This window comes from Antechinus flavipes, chromosome 1, assembly GCF_016432865.1.
Source record: "Antechinus flavipes isolate AdamAnt ecotype Samford, QLD, Australia chromosome 1, AdamAnt_v2, whole genome shotgun sequence".
Taxonomy (NCBI): Eukaryota; Metazoa; Chordata; class Mammalia; order Dasyuromorphia; family Dasyuridae; genus Antechinus; species Antechinus flavipes.
This window is the reverse complement of record NC_067398.1, coordinates 536,868,919-536,883,645: the sequence shown is the minus strand read 5'-3', so window position 1 is coordinate 536,883,645 and position 14,727 is coordinate 536,868,919. Positions and strand designations below refer to the sequence as shown.

General features: G+C 34.7%; 1 protein-coding gene across 7 annotated transcripts in view; it reads left to right on the top strand.

Moving 5' to 3' along the window:
* CARMIL1 (capping protein regulator and myosin 1 linker 1) overlaps nt 1-14,727 on the top strand; it is a 350,539-nt gene that overhangs the window by 322,784 nt on the left and 13,028 nt on the right. For 6 of the 7 annotated variants that reach the window (XM_051970591.1, XM_051970589.1, XM_051970590.1 and 3 more), the window contains 3 exons: nt 3,893-4,325; nt 12,290-12,371; nt 13,533-13,757. In XM_051970591.1, the coding sequence (XP_051826551.1) occupies nt 3,893-4,325; nt 12,290-12,371; nt 13,533-13,757 (740 nt within the window). The remainder of the gene's footprint in view (nt 1-3,892; nt 4,326-12,289; nt 12,372-13,532; nt 13,758-14,727) is intronic. The other variant, XM_051970588.1, reaches the window with a different exon arrangement.

The window sequence follows — 14,727 nt, the reverse complement described above, 5'->3', positions numbered from 1 at the left end:
AAACATATATTGTATATAGGATATACTGCAACATATCTAATATATATAGGACTGCTTGCCATCTAGGGGAGGGGGTGAAGGGAGGGAGGGGAAAAATCGGAACAGAAGCGGTGCAAGGGATAATGTAAAAAAAATTACTCTGGCATGGATTCTGTCAATATAAAGTTATTATAAAATATTTAATTAAAAAAAAGAATTGGGAGTAGTGCAAAAGGAAATGCAAAAAGCTAATGAGAAGAAGAATTCTTTAAAAAACAAAATTGGCCAATTAGGAAAGGAGATACAAAAGCTCACTGAGGAAAATAATTCCTTTAAAAATAGAATTGGAGGCAGCTATGTGGTGCAGTGGATAGAGCACCAGCCCTGAAGTTAGGGGGACCTGAGTTCAAATCAAGTCTCAGACACTTAACACTTCCTGGCTGTGTGACACTGGACAAATCACTTACCCCCAATTGCCTCAGTCCCTCCCCTCCCCCCCCCCAAAAAAAAATAGAATTGAACAAATGGAAGCAAATAGCTTTATGAGAAATCAAGATACAATAAAGCAAAATCAAAAAATAGGAAAAAATGAAATATCTCATTGGAAAAACAACCGACCTGGAAAATAGATCCAGGAGAGATACTTTTTAAATTATTGATCTACCTAGAAATCGTGATTTAAAAAAGAGCCTGGTCATCATCTTTCAAAAACTTGTCAACAAGAATTGTCCTAATATTCTAGGACCAAAGGGTAAAATAGAAATTGAAAAAAAAAAAATCCACCATTCATCTCCTGAAAGAAATCCCCAAATGAAAACTCCTAGGAATATTATAGCCAAATTCTGAAACTCCCAGTCCAAGGAGATAATATTGCAAGCATCCAGGAAGAAACAATTCAAGTATAGTGGAGCTACAGTCAGGATAATAGAAGTTTTAACAGCTTCTACATTAAAGAACCAAAAGGCTTGGAATATGATATTCTGGAGAGCAATTGAGCTTGGATTACAACCAAGAATCACCTATCCATCAAAACTGAGAATACTATTTTGGAGGAAAAAGTGGTCGTTCAATGAAATAGAGGATTTTCAAACATTTCTAATGAAAAGACCAAAGCTGAATGGAAATTTTGAGTTTCAAATATAGGACTCTGCAAAAGCATAAGGAAAGTAATCAGAAAAGTGAAATCATAATGGATTTAATAAGGTTTATCTTTTTACATCCCTGCTTGGGAGGATGTTACTTGTAATTCGGAACTTTCTCATTATTATGGCAATTAGAAGGAGTATTATACAGACAGAGGGCACAGATGTGAATTGAATATGAAGGGATAATTTTTTTTTAATGATGAAATTAAAGGAGTGAGAGAGGAATGTAATGGAAGAAAGGGAAAGAGGGAAGTTAAATGGTGCAAATTATTTGCCATAAGAAAAGAAGTAAGCAGATGCTTCTACAGGGGAAGGGAAGAGGAGGATGAGAGGATGAAAAAGTGAACAATATTCTCATCAGAATTGGCTCAGAGAGGAAATAATATATATACACTAAATGGGGGTATAGAAATCCATTATACCCTGCAGGAAAATAAAAGGAAAATGGGATATGGGAAGGGATGGAGGGTAATAAAAGAAAGGACATAAATGGAGTGGTCAGTAACAAAACACTTTTGAGTAGGGACAGGATGAAAGGAGAGAATAAATGGGAGGAAATAGTAATAGTAATTTTAAAAAGAATTTTGAAGCAAGTTTCTCTGATAAAGCTTCACTTCTCAAACAGAGAGAACTGAGTCAAATTTATAAAAAAATGCCCCAATTGATAACTGATCAAAAGATACGTAATGTATCCCCAAAGGGCTATAAATCCATGCATATCCTTTGACCTAACAACACAGTGGGGGAGGATAACTTATATGTACAAAAAATATTGATAGCAGCTCTCTTCTCAGAGAAAAAAAATTTGGGAATCAAGGAGATGCCCATCAATTTGGGATGACTCAATATAACTGTGGTGTGTGTATATGATAGAATATTATTTTTCTATGGGAAATGATGAACAGGATGTTCTCAGGAAGGAAAACAAACAAACAAACAAAAAACCTGCAAAGTCCTCCATGAACGCAAGCAAAGTGAAATGTACTGTATACAAAGTAATAACAATGTTCTGGGATGACCAGCTGTAAATGATTTTGCTATTCTCAGTAGTTCAATTATCCATGACTACTCTGAAGGATTTATGGTGAAAAATCCTATCCATACTCAGAAAAGGAACTGATTGTGTCTGAATATGGATTGAAACATTCTCTTTTTCTCTCTTTTTTTTAAACTTAATTTTTCTTGAGGTTTTTTATTTTCATTAGGGAGATCTATTTTTTTTCCCACAACTTGACTTTTATGGAAATGTTTTGCATAATTTCACAAGTGTTTTCTTATTGTGAGTGGGAATAGAGGGCAGAACCTAGAATTCAAAAATTTTAGAAACAAATGTAAAAAAAAATTATTTTGAATATAACTGGGTAAATATCAAATAAATATATTTTAAAAAAGAAAATTATCAGTTCTCCTTAAGAGCTTAAAGGAGCCTTTCTACATTGTTTAAATGAGACTAGATTTTGTGGAAAGGATAACCAGTGTCCTTGGGAGTAAAACCATTATGGTCTCTTTGATCTAAGTCAATATATGCCTAGAGTGAATCAGGTTCATGAATGGTTTCAGTCAGATTAGGAGTAGTCTGAAGTCTTTTACTCACTTCACAAAAATGCATGAATTATTCTCAGTGCTGTAAAGGACTAGATCAGCTGACTTCAATGATTAGCTGAGGTAAGAGTTGACTTCCTGCTGAATGTTAAATGCATCTATTTCCATAGATTTTTGTTCCAGGTATGTTGCTACTCAGAAAGGTCTCTAGGTCTCCAACTGGTAGTTGTTGGGGGGGAGGGAAAGGTAGATTTTATAGTCTGTGTGATTCTATCACTATTAATTGCCGTCATCTTGGAGAGTTAGTATCAGATTAGAAGAATTGTCAGAGCTGAAGGGGGTCCCAGGTGAGGCCCAGGGATTCTTTTCCTGTGTAACGATGATGATAAATAAGATAATTCTTCTTCCTTATCCCAGATAGTACAAGTATCATTAAAGATAAGTAAACTAAGGTTCAAAGGAGCTAATGCCCAGGATCACAGATATATTGAGTAGCAGAATTGGAACTTATATTTAATCTTTTTAGTGCTTTTTGCACAATACTGTGAAATTCAGGAACTGTGATTTTTTTAAATTCCAAAATGTAAAAAATAGTTACCAGGTGAAGAAGTAGAAATTCAACGTCAAACAGGAGTCAATAATACCAAAATTGGGGGTAGAGGGTCAGGGGAGAGACAGCAGGGATTAAAATAAAAAGAGGGTCATTCAGGGATTTAAAATTCTGGGAAATCAAAAGAAAGGTTAGGAGGCAATAGGCAACTAGGACAGCTTTGAATATTCTTTAAATATAAATTCAATAATGTTGAATTTGTCATGTACTTTAAAGGAATATGATCTATATGTAATACCAATTTACAGTTTCAGATATGCTTCTTTTTAAAAGTTCTATTTTTCATGTGGAAATGTTCATCTGATTTGGTATTTGAGTTCAGATTTTTTTTTTAATGAATACCAAAATACATGGCTTATTGGCTCAGTTCAAACACTGATTTTCTTGGCTGGTTTAATCCCTTAATGCATCTGTGCTTCAATTTAATGATCTGAAAGATGAAGATCCTGACTCCCTATTCCTTGGCTGTGCCAATCCAAATCCTCCTTTTTTAAAATCTTCGATAAAGATGATATGTCACCAGCAGCTTCAATGTCATTGTTTTGTATTGTGCTTCTTTGGTTTTATTGTTCCAACCAAACCAGCATGGAATTAATATTTTGTTTTGGATTTGTAGGAGATCAACCACAAAAGGTTTAGATTCCCATGAGTCAAGTGAAGGAGGCGGGGATGAAAAGAAAAAACGGGATTCTCGGAAAAGTGGCTTTCTTAATTTAATCAAGCCACGATCCAAATCTGAGCGTCCACAAACTGTCCTGGTCACAGAGGAGCCTTCATCCCCAAAAGGGGCAGTGAAAAGCCCTGCTGTGGACATATCCAAGAAGGATGTAAAGTCCACAGAACAGAACGGAAGCACAGAACGGACAGAAGAGTTAAAAACACCAGACTCACTTGAGGATAATCAAGTGGAGGAAATTGGAAAGCTAGAACGGAGTGATAGCAAGAGCAGCCCCCAAGGGGGGCGAAGGTATGGAGTTCAGGTGATGGGTAGTGGCCTGCTAGCAGAAATGAAAGCCAAGCAGGAAAGGAGAGCAGCTTCTGCGCAAAAGGTAAGGGAAAGAGGATACCTTTTCAACTTGCTTGATTTTCTTTACAGTAGAATGCTGAAGGTAGAGTTGGAAAAATATAGAAATATTAAGTACAAATACATAAACTAACGAGCTTTATGAGCTCTTAATGACTATTCTATATTTTTAATAGTAAGCTTTTTAAAAATAATTCAGAAGTAATGAACAGAAAAGTCCCAATGGTCCACAAGTATGGTCCTAGTAGATCTGTGACTTGTTAAATATAGGCATTTTCACAAGGGAATGTGTTTTCTCTGCAGTATGAGAATCATATTCTTTAGAGACAAGCTGAAGTTCTGAAAAAAAGAATCTTATACATGTCAATTAGACTTTATGAGGATCTCAGATGAGACTTTAATGGTAATTGGAATTGGGATATAATGTAAGAAATGATTGAAACCAGGCACTTATGATATCAAGAGTAAGAATCTGCTTTTCAGCCATTTTGTAATTTCCTTTCTGTCTTAAATGCAAACATTGTTTAGTATGCTTTGGATTTCAAAAACCAAAAAAGAAAAAATAAAAGGCAAGGTAATTTGGTACTGGAATTAATTAAATGCCTGTCCAATGAATTTTTACTGTGTTCTTTTATTGGGGGAGAGCAAATTTTGTTTTTTCATAATTCCCATGTTGACCAGAAAAATCTCAGAATAAAATCTGCAAGTACTAAGTGTTCCAAAAAACTAGATTAAAACAATAATTATTTCATTAGTCTACAGAGATTTTTTAGGGAGTAGAAAGAGAAGATGATGTTCTGATTTTTTCCTCTGATTACTAAAAGTATTGAACTCCTTTTTGGTTGTTGAAATGACTCAATCCAGTGTTGGAGGTCTTGAATTTTATATTAGCAATGTCACTGACTTGAATTTTTTTGTTTATTTATTTGGGTTTTTTGGTTTGTTTGAGGGCACAGGAAGGAGTGGTTTCTGCCAAAGAAGAAATTCCTTCCACTTTAATTTAAAACAGACTTTCTTAAGCTTTTTCCACTTATGACCCCTTTTTGCCCCAGAAATTTTTACACAATCTGTTGTATATAGGTATATAAAATAAGTATACAAATCAAACATTTACTGATAATAAGTTAAAATTTTGTGACATCCCTCCTAATTCAAATACATGGAGTCATGAACCATAGTTTAAAAAGCTTTGATTTAAAATAGCAGAGTAAAATAAATGTTATACAATACTGTGGAAACTTATCAAAAAACCTAACTTTGTATTTCAGATCTACCATTGAATGAAATGTGCTTTATACAAATTTATGCTATTGTTATAAACTGGTATAGCTCAGCAGACAGTTCAACTAAAGTCACTATCAAATAACCACCAAGTATTCTAAGTGGCGGTGCATTCTGCAGACAATAACAGGGATGATACCACGTGTCTCCAGGTTGATCAGAATTCTGAACAAATACTCTATTGAATGCATGTGTATCCTGGGTCAGATAGCCCAGGCGCTGCCTGAATTCTCATCTATTCTCATGCATTTCTTTAAAGTAAGAAGACATTTACTGTTTTCACTCACAAACAGCTCCCGTTTCATCACAGCCACTAATGATGAACAGCTGCACTTTGGATGGAAAAATGGCAAATGTTGGTTTTGTTTTTATATGGTTTCTGATGTGTAAATTGCCTTAAAGCTACAAAATAAATTTGAATTGGTGTTTGTGTTTGCATAAGGCTCATACTAATGATCTTTTGGCTCCATCTAGTGTTTGTCAAACAATATTTAAGAGTTGGATGAACAGATATTAAGCCATATCTATTCATAATTAAGGAAAATCTACATTTTTAATAACTAAGAAAATCTATATTAGCATCTTCACCAGAAAAATCTCAGAATAAAATCTGCAAGTACTAAGTGTTCCAAAAAACTAGATTAAAACAATAATTATTTCATTAGTCTACAGAGATTTTTTAGGGAGTAGAAAGAGAAGATGATGTTCTGATTTTTTCCTCTGATTACTAAAAGTATTGAACTCCTTTTTGGTTGTTGAAATGACTCAATCCAGTGTTGGAGGTCTTGAATTTTATATTAGCAGTGTCACTGACTTGAATTTTTTTGTTTATTTATTTGGGTTTTTTGGTTTGTTTGAGGGCACAGGAAGGAGTAGTTTCTGCCAAAGAAGAAATTCCTTCCACTTTAATTTAAAACAGACTTTCTTAAGCTTTTTCCACTTATGACCCCTTTTTGCCCCAGAAATTTTTACACAATCTGTTGTATATAGGTATATAAAATAAGTATACAAATCAAACATTTACTGATAATAAGTTATAATTTTGTGACATCCCTCCTAATTCAAATACATGGAGTCATGAACCATAGTTTAAAAAGCTTTGATTTAAAATAGCAGAGTAAAATAAATGTTATACAATACTGTGGAAACTTATCAAAAAACCTAACTTTGTATTTCAGATCTACCATTGAATGAAATGTGCTTTATACAAATTTATGCTATTGTTATAAACTGGTATAGCTCAGCAGACAGTTCAACTAAAGTCACTATCAAATAACCACCAAGTATTCTAAGTGGCGGTGCATTCTGCAGACAATAACAGGGATGATACCACGTGTCTCCAGGTTGATCAGAATTCTGAACAAATACTCTATTGAATGCATGTGTATCCTGGGTCAGATAGCCCAGGCGCTGCCTGAATTCTCATCTATTCTCATGCATTTCTTTAAAGTAAGAAGACATTTACTGTTTTCACTCACAAACAGCTCCCGTTTCATCACAGCCACTAATGATGAACAGCTGCACTTTGGATGGAAAAATGGCAAATGTTGGTTTTGTTTTTATATGGTTTCTGATGTGTAAATTGCCTTAAAGCTACAAAATAAATTTGAATTGGTGTTTGTGTTTGCATAAGGCTCATACTAATGATCTTTTGGCTCCATCTAGTGTTTGTCAAACAATATTTAAGAGTTGGATGAACAGATATTAAGCCATATCTATTCATAATTAAGGAAAATCTACATTTTTAATAACTAAGAAAATCTATATTAGCATCTTCACCAACAACTTAAACCACAATATTTCTAAATCTTTTTAATATTATTGTTATATTAAATTAAAGACAAATTTAAAGTTGTTTTTAGGTATATTAATGAAAAAAAAAGATTTTCATGCTCCTCTTCCATAAATATTTAATTAGGTATTATTCATACTTAAGATGTATGTCTGAAAAATTAAGAAATTTTGTAAAGAACTTGTCAGTTAATTATTAATTTGATGTGCAGATTATCAGATGCTCAGTAGCTACACATCTAGTTTTTATGTTTACAACACATATACTGTGTAACCAAGCTATCATAAGCTATCATAAACAAAACTTAATCTGATTCAGGGATAAATACATTCATTATCAAGACTGGATTGTCTCTACTTTTCTAAGAATTAATCCTTAATATTTTAATAATCATAATTCTACTTGAAAAAAATTCAGAAATAAAAATAGTAGATAATCTTTCCAAGACTAATGTTTATATGCTTTTTTTATGTCAACTACCTATGGTCCTGCATAAGAGGACATATGGAAATAATAAGCTTATAATTTATAACCTAAAACATGAGGACATCAGCATTAGGGATCAAGAGTTAAGCTTTTCTTCTGGCTTACTTCTGTTCCTGTTCACTCCATGGCTTCCTGGAAGTTTTAGAATTTCAGATTTAAAAGGTCCTCAAGATCATCTAAATCTGCCATCTGAACAAAATTTTCCTCTACAACATAACTGACCAAGGATTCATCTGGTTTCTACTTTAATGAACTACTGCTTCCTGAGTCCACCCATTCTACTCTCAACAAATTCTGATTGTTGGGAAGATTTTTGCATTAAACCTAAATTAACCTCTTTGAAATGTCTTCTTACTCTTCTTTTTCTTGTCCCTGAAGCCACATAAATTGGTTCTAATCTCTCTTTCAAATGACAGTTCTAATAAGTGAGAAAATCTAGCTTTTAGATTTCCCCTAAAATCTTTACTCTTCCACATTACACATCCAGTTTTCTTGAAACAATCCTCATATAGACTGATCTCCAAACTCTGACATCTTGGTTGCCCTGCTCTCAATAGTGTCCAGCTTATTGATGTCCTTCCTGAAATGCAGAGAGATTGTATATTATTGAAACTGAATATGACAATCCCTAAAGAGATTTATTCTAGATGTAAGGATACCACTTAGCTGCTTTTAATATGTTTCCTTTTTCTGAGCTACTTCCACTGTGGTCGAACCACATGCCTAGTTCTATTGCACTGCCTATGTATTATTTCCTGTGTGTATTGATCTAAAGAATATTATAAAACCTTCACTACTAAATGAAAAGATAAGTAGCATAATAAAAGCATAATAGGTAAAAGCCTGCTTCTGATGCATGTTGACTATGTGACCCTGGATAAATCATTTAATCTTTCAGTTCTCTTAGAAACACTTTAGATTAGAGAATTTCTTCCTTTAGAAATCCACTGTACCAATGAAATAATAGACCCTATTAACACTAAAATTGGGTTTGCTTTAGTCTTTCATAGATTTTTCTTTGAGACAGAACTAACACTTATGCAATCCTTACCATAATTTGGGTCTAAGTGACCTCCATCATATTTGGGAATCCAATAACAGTGGCAATTTGATAATAAGCATAATAAATTAATCAGGTACAACTTACTCTTCAAATAAAAGTGAGTCCTTTGCTTACAAACAGAACTGAGAGCTAGAAATTAGAAATGTCTTTTAGGGTCCTGGGAAGGACTTCTCCATGATGTACTTATATTGTCAGGATGAGCCATGTGAAGGCTGAACTTGCTGACATTTTTGGATGAGCTTTTCAAAGCCTCTATGAGCATCAATCAAATGAGAACAATCAGGGATTGTTCTTAACCTAACTCTTTACCTCATTTTTGTAAGAATAGGGATCATTTTACTGGATAGGATTATTATTGAGAATAATAATAAAAATGTAGGAATCTTGTGTCATGTCTTTTCAATATTTAAAACTCTTCATGGGGATGGGTTTTTGGGTTGTTGCTGCTGCTGCTGTTTACAAAGGAGAATGATTGATTCAAAAGATTATTAGTTGTAGGGTTGTTTAATTTCTCCACCACCCCCAATTTAAAACAGAAGCATTCAATGCCAGTAAGGTCAAAGTAATTAAATTAGAAAAATGACTTTTCCTTCATCTATTCTATCATTTATATGAACTCTGTTCTACATACAAAGCTCTTTTTTTTAATTATTTAAACAGAAAGCAAGGTTTTTAAATTTTGTAACCAAAAAAATTATAGAGGAAATGTCCAACATTTTCTCTACAAAGCTGATACATTAAGAACATATGATTCTATAAAGTCTGTTTCTGGTTATATATTATTTCTGTATATCTCAGGTGTGGTGTCAAGTGCATAAATATTGGGTTGAACAAAAAATACAGTTAAGAGACCAAGAAGTCCATCTTTTCATCAGTTAATTATTTGTACCTTTGTTTTCCATTTGATCTGTTTTGCTTTTTAAGGAGTTCTCTTCTTCAATTTTTGTGCCTTAACAAACCATTAACTTTTTTCCATAGTTTTCTTGCATCACTCTCATTTCTTTTCCCAATTTTTCCTCTACCATTTTAATCTCTTATTTCTCCCACCCAACCCTTCTCTCCTCCTCCTCCCCCCCCCCCCCCAGGAATTCTTGTTGGGCTTGGGTCCAATTAGCATTTTTCTTTGAGACTTTGCTTGGAGCGGTTTTCTTTTCTTTTCTTTTCTTTTTTTTTTTTTAATAACTTTTTTATTGATAGAACACATGCCAGGTTAATTTTTTACAGCATTATCCCTTGCATTCACTTCTGTTCCGATTTTTCCCCTCCCTCCCTCCACCCCTACCCCCAGATGGCAAGCAGTCCTTTACATGTTGAATGGGTTGCAGTATATCCTAGATACAACATATGTGTGCAGAACCGAACAGTTTTCTTGTTGCACAGGGAGAATTGAATTCAGAAGGTATAAATAACCCGGGAAGAAAAACAAAAATGCAAGCAGTTTATATTCATTTCCCAGTGTTCTTTCTCTGGGTATAGCTGCTTCTGTCCATCTTTGATCAATTAAGGCTCTCTTTATCGAAGAGATCCACTTCCATTAGAATACATCCTCAAACAGTATCATTGTTGAGGTATATAATGATCTCCTGGTCCTGCTCATTTCACTTAGCATCAGTTCATGTAAGTCTCTCCAAGCCTCTCTGTATTCATCCTGTTGGTCATTCCTTACAGAACAATAATATTCCATAACATTCATATACCACAGTTTACTCAACCATTCTCCAATTGATGGGCATCCATTCATTTTCCAGCTTCTAGCCACTACAAACAGGGCTGCTACAAACATTCGTGCACCTACAGGTCCCTTTCCCTTCTTTAGTATCTCTTTGGGGTATAAGCCCAGTAGAAACACTGCTGGATCAAAGGGTATGCACAGTTTGATAACTTTTTGAGCATAGTTGGAGCTGTTTTCTTATGGACTTGTGTCTTGGACTTTCCTGCCACTATGGTAGTTTTTTATGGTCAAATTTTTGTTGTTGTTTGCTCATTTTCCCAGCCAATTTCTTTACTTTGAACTTTATGTTAAAGTTGGATTCTCATTACCTAGAGGTGGGGAGGCATTTTCTCAAACTTCTGGCTTTTTCATGCTGCTGTTTTCAGGGCTAGTTCTGGAAGTCTGCAAGTTTTTGATGCCTCCAAGGTGATGTGATACAGGGAGACATATGGCCACTGCTCCTCTGGTGTTCACTCAGATTTGTATCCAAGAAGGGTACTGATCTTTTGCAGCTGCAAACACAAGTATTTTTCTTGATCTTTAAACTGTGACCAGGTCTTCTGCCACCCTGTAGCTGCAACGTTCCTCCTAGCTTTGGAACTTGTAAACCAGTCCCTTGCTCCTCTTGTGACTGATAACTAGTGTTTTTCTCTACCTTGGAATTGTGATGCAAAACTGCATATGGGCAGTAGTTTGCAATCAATCCCAGATACAACTAGTGCCAACAAAGGATCTTTTGTGATCTCTAAGCATTTTTCTGATGTTTTTACCATCTCTGGTCTGAGTTCCCAAAATTGCTACTGTCAACATTACAGCCCCTTCTATGGCTGCCTCTGATGCTGCTGCCACTTCTTGCAATCTGGGTTAGTGCCCACCCAAGATCACAGACCTCTCCTCTCAACCTCCTAAGTTGTCTTAGGCTAGAAAATATATCCTCCTGATCTTTACTTGGCTCTGCTGCTCAAAAATTCGATTTGAGCCATTATCTTAAAGTTTCCTGAAGGAAATGTTGGAAGAGTTCAATCAATCTGTTCCATCATTGTGTCTTTCTGCCAAAGCCCATTTTGCTTCCTGTCATTATCAGATGTGAGGTTTTTGGGGAGGTAGAAAGTATATAGATTTACCAATTGCTGTCATCATCAAGGATCCCAAACCCTACATAGTCTGAACTTGTATGAGAGAAAGTGTGGTGTAATAAATAGAAATTTGGCCTCAGAATTAGGAAGATCTGAGTTTGAGTGCTGCTTCTGATATATATTGGGCAATCATTTTACTTCTCAGTGCTCTCAATCAACTTAAAAATCTAAGTTGCAGAACAATTGATGATTTGCATTGGAAGAGGGTGTTTCTTCATCAGAAGTTCCTGACACTGGTAAAATTACAAATCTAGTCCAAATTTTTTTTCCTATAGATTTCACATCTTACTCTTTGTTTTCACAGGAATATTATCTGTGGGGGCACTTTTGAGAGCCAGAGGGGGACAGGTTTGTGAGCGATTTTCAAAAAGGCAGAGAGAAATTTGACAAGATTCTGTATATCTGTTTTCTGTTCTGTGGCAAGTTGCTAAACAAGATTGTTTTATTGTTGTGGGGTTTTTTTAAACTTCATTAAATAATTCTATTGGATGGGGGTGGGGATTTCTTATGTTTTTTCTAGAAGCATGGGAATGATGCCTCTTCCCAGGATGTTTCTGCTACTGCTTTGGGTAATACAGAACGATCAGATGGCAGTGGAGCAGGTAAATTAGGTCTAATTTCTTTTTATTATTAGGAAGAATCCTTACCCTGATCTGTCTTGGTAAAAACTTGAAAGAAGAGATGCTAATGGTCAAAAAGGCAGGGCATAAGCCTCTGGGTGCTTATATTCCATCTTGTAGCATCACAGAAAAAAAAAAAAAAAGCTCTTGCAATGAGCTTTGCTCTTTTTGCCTCTTTCATGATACAGGGAAGATACTTCTTTCTAAATGTTACCTTCTTATCAGATTTTTGAGAGGTGGATTTTCTTTTACTTAAATACATTTGCCCAATTCTTATGTCCTTTGAGTTTCTTAAATGAAGTAATAATATACCTAACATAGAAAGCATTTGCATATTTTTCATACTAGAAATTCAATATTTCTATGATAATGCTAATGCTTAGTATGTCTCCATCAATCAGTCCAACATTTTATTAAGTACCTATTATGTCCCAGCTACCATGTGAAACACTAGAGATACAAAGGCAGAAATGAAATTGTGCCTGCTTTCATGGAGCTTATATCCTATTGGCATCAAGTAATACAAGTGTTAGAATGTAGCTGAATTGGAGTTTTGTAAAATAATATTTCTAATCAAAAATGTTGTGAAGTCTTTACTTCCAGAAGTGTGAGTCATTCACTGAAAGACTGCCATTATCCCCTATTCCCCCATTATTTCATTCACCCCAAATTTCATAAACAGGCATACTAATATAGTTAATACTTTTATTCATAATTTTAGTATGAAGTATTTTATTACCATAGGACAACAAAAAATTATTTTAAAATCTAATATGCAGTATATGTGGTCTTAACTGTATAATTATTAGAGAACCTGTTAATTGACTGGATTGATATATGTGAAATAGTATTGCCAGGAAGTCAGTTACTTTTTTGTAAAGTTTTTTAGCTAGATTTTTCCAAGAATAATCTAATATAAAATAATATTCTGGATTAAAAATGATACCAGATTATTTGTATTAATGGACCAAATTTCTTATGAGGATTGTTAAAAATATCACTTCTCAGTTTAATAAGTAAATTTGTGTGTGTGTGTCTGTGTGTGTTTGGAGAAAACATTACTTGATTTCAATATTTGACTCTTCTCTCACCGCAACCAGTTGTTCTAGAATTTTATGTAGCATATATCTGTTTTCTTTCCAGTACCTAAGCTGCATCCAGAAAACCGTTTTGCTGCAAATAAAGGTGACTCCATTACAGGAACACCAGAGAAAAACACCAAAATAGACCCCAAGATGGATATCGGTATAAGACCTCGGAGCTCTTCCAATACACCTACCAGTCCCAAACCCCTCCTTCAATCTCCCAAACCTGCCTTGGCAGCACGACCCACAGTCCCACAGAAACCAAGAACTGCCTCTCGTCCTGGTAAGGGACTTTATGTGACAGTGAATCAAAATCTGATAGTTATTGGGTATTCTTATAAGCAAAAGAAACTGGAACCTCTGAAAAATATAGACAGCATAGTACAATGGAAAGGGCATGAAATTTGAAATCTGAGAAGTTGGGGGTCAAATCCTAGTTCTGTCATTTAATATGGGCAAGTGTTCAATTGGCCACATTTTTGTTATCTGTAAAATAAGACCTCTTGAGTCCCATCCAGCTTTAAATCTGTGAGCTACACAGGTAATACACATCAGAGGGAGGAAGGGACCTGAGAGAGTTAAGTTGGTCTCTTCACTTTATACTAAATCTGATTTTGATTTATTGCCTAAAAGGGTAATGGTTAAACATGACTCATAGATAATGTGTCCAGTAAGAGAAGTCATTTGAATCATATTAGAAGCCCTGGAAATTATAAAGGATTCATACAATTGTACAGCTTTGCATAACATTGAACTAGTTTTTGCATTTTGATGACTAACATCTGTCATCGTAACATGTATACAAACACTTGGAATAAAGTTGAAATTTGTGGCCATGCAATACAAGAACAGAAAATATAATTTGTTTTTGTCTTAATCTCAGATCAGTGTAACACTCCATATCCAGTCTATACAAGTCAAGTATCATAAGACCATGATGGTAAAGAAAATTCAGGACACATTCATTAGAAGAAAGGAATCAAGCATTTATTACCCACCAACTATGTGGCAGGCCCTTTATTAAATGCTTTACAAATATTATTTCATTTGATCCACATGAAAATCCTAGAAGATAGGTGCTATTATTACTCCCGTTTTGTACTTGAGAAAACTGATTTGACCAGGGTCACACAGCTGATCAGTGTCTGGTGCTGAATTTGAATTCAGGTCTAATTGACTTTAGGCTCCCACAATACCTACTTGCCTAGAAACCAATTTGACTTATTCCCTTATCCTTATCCTTTCTTATCCTC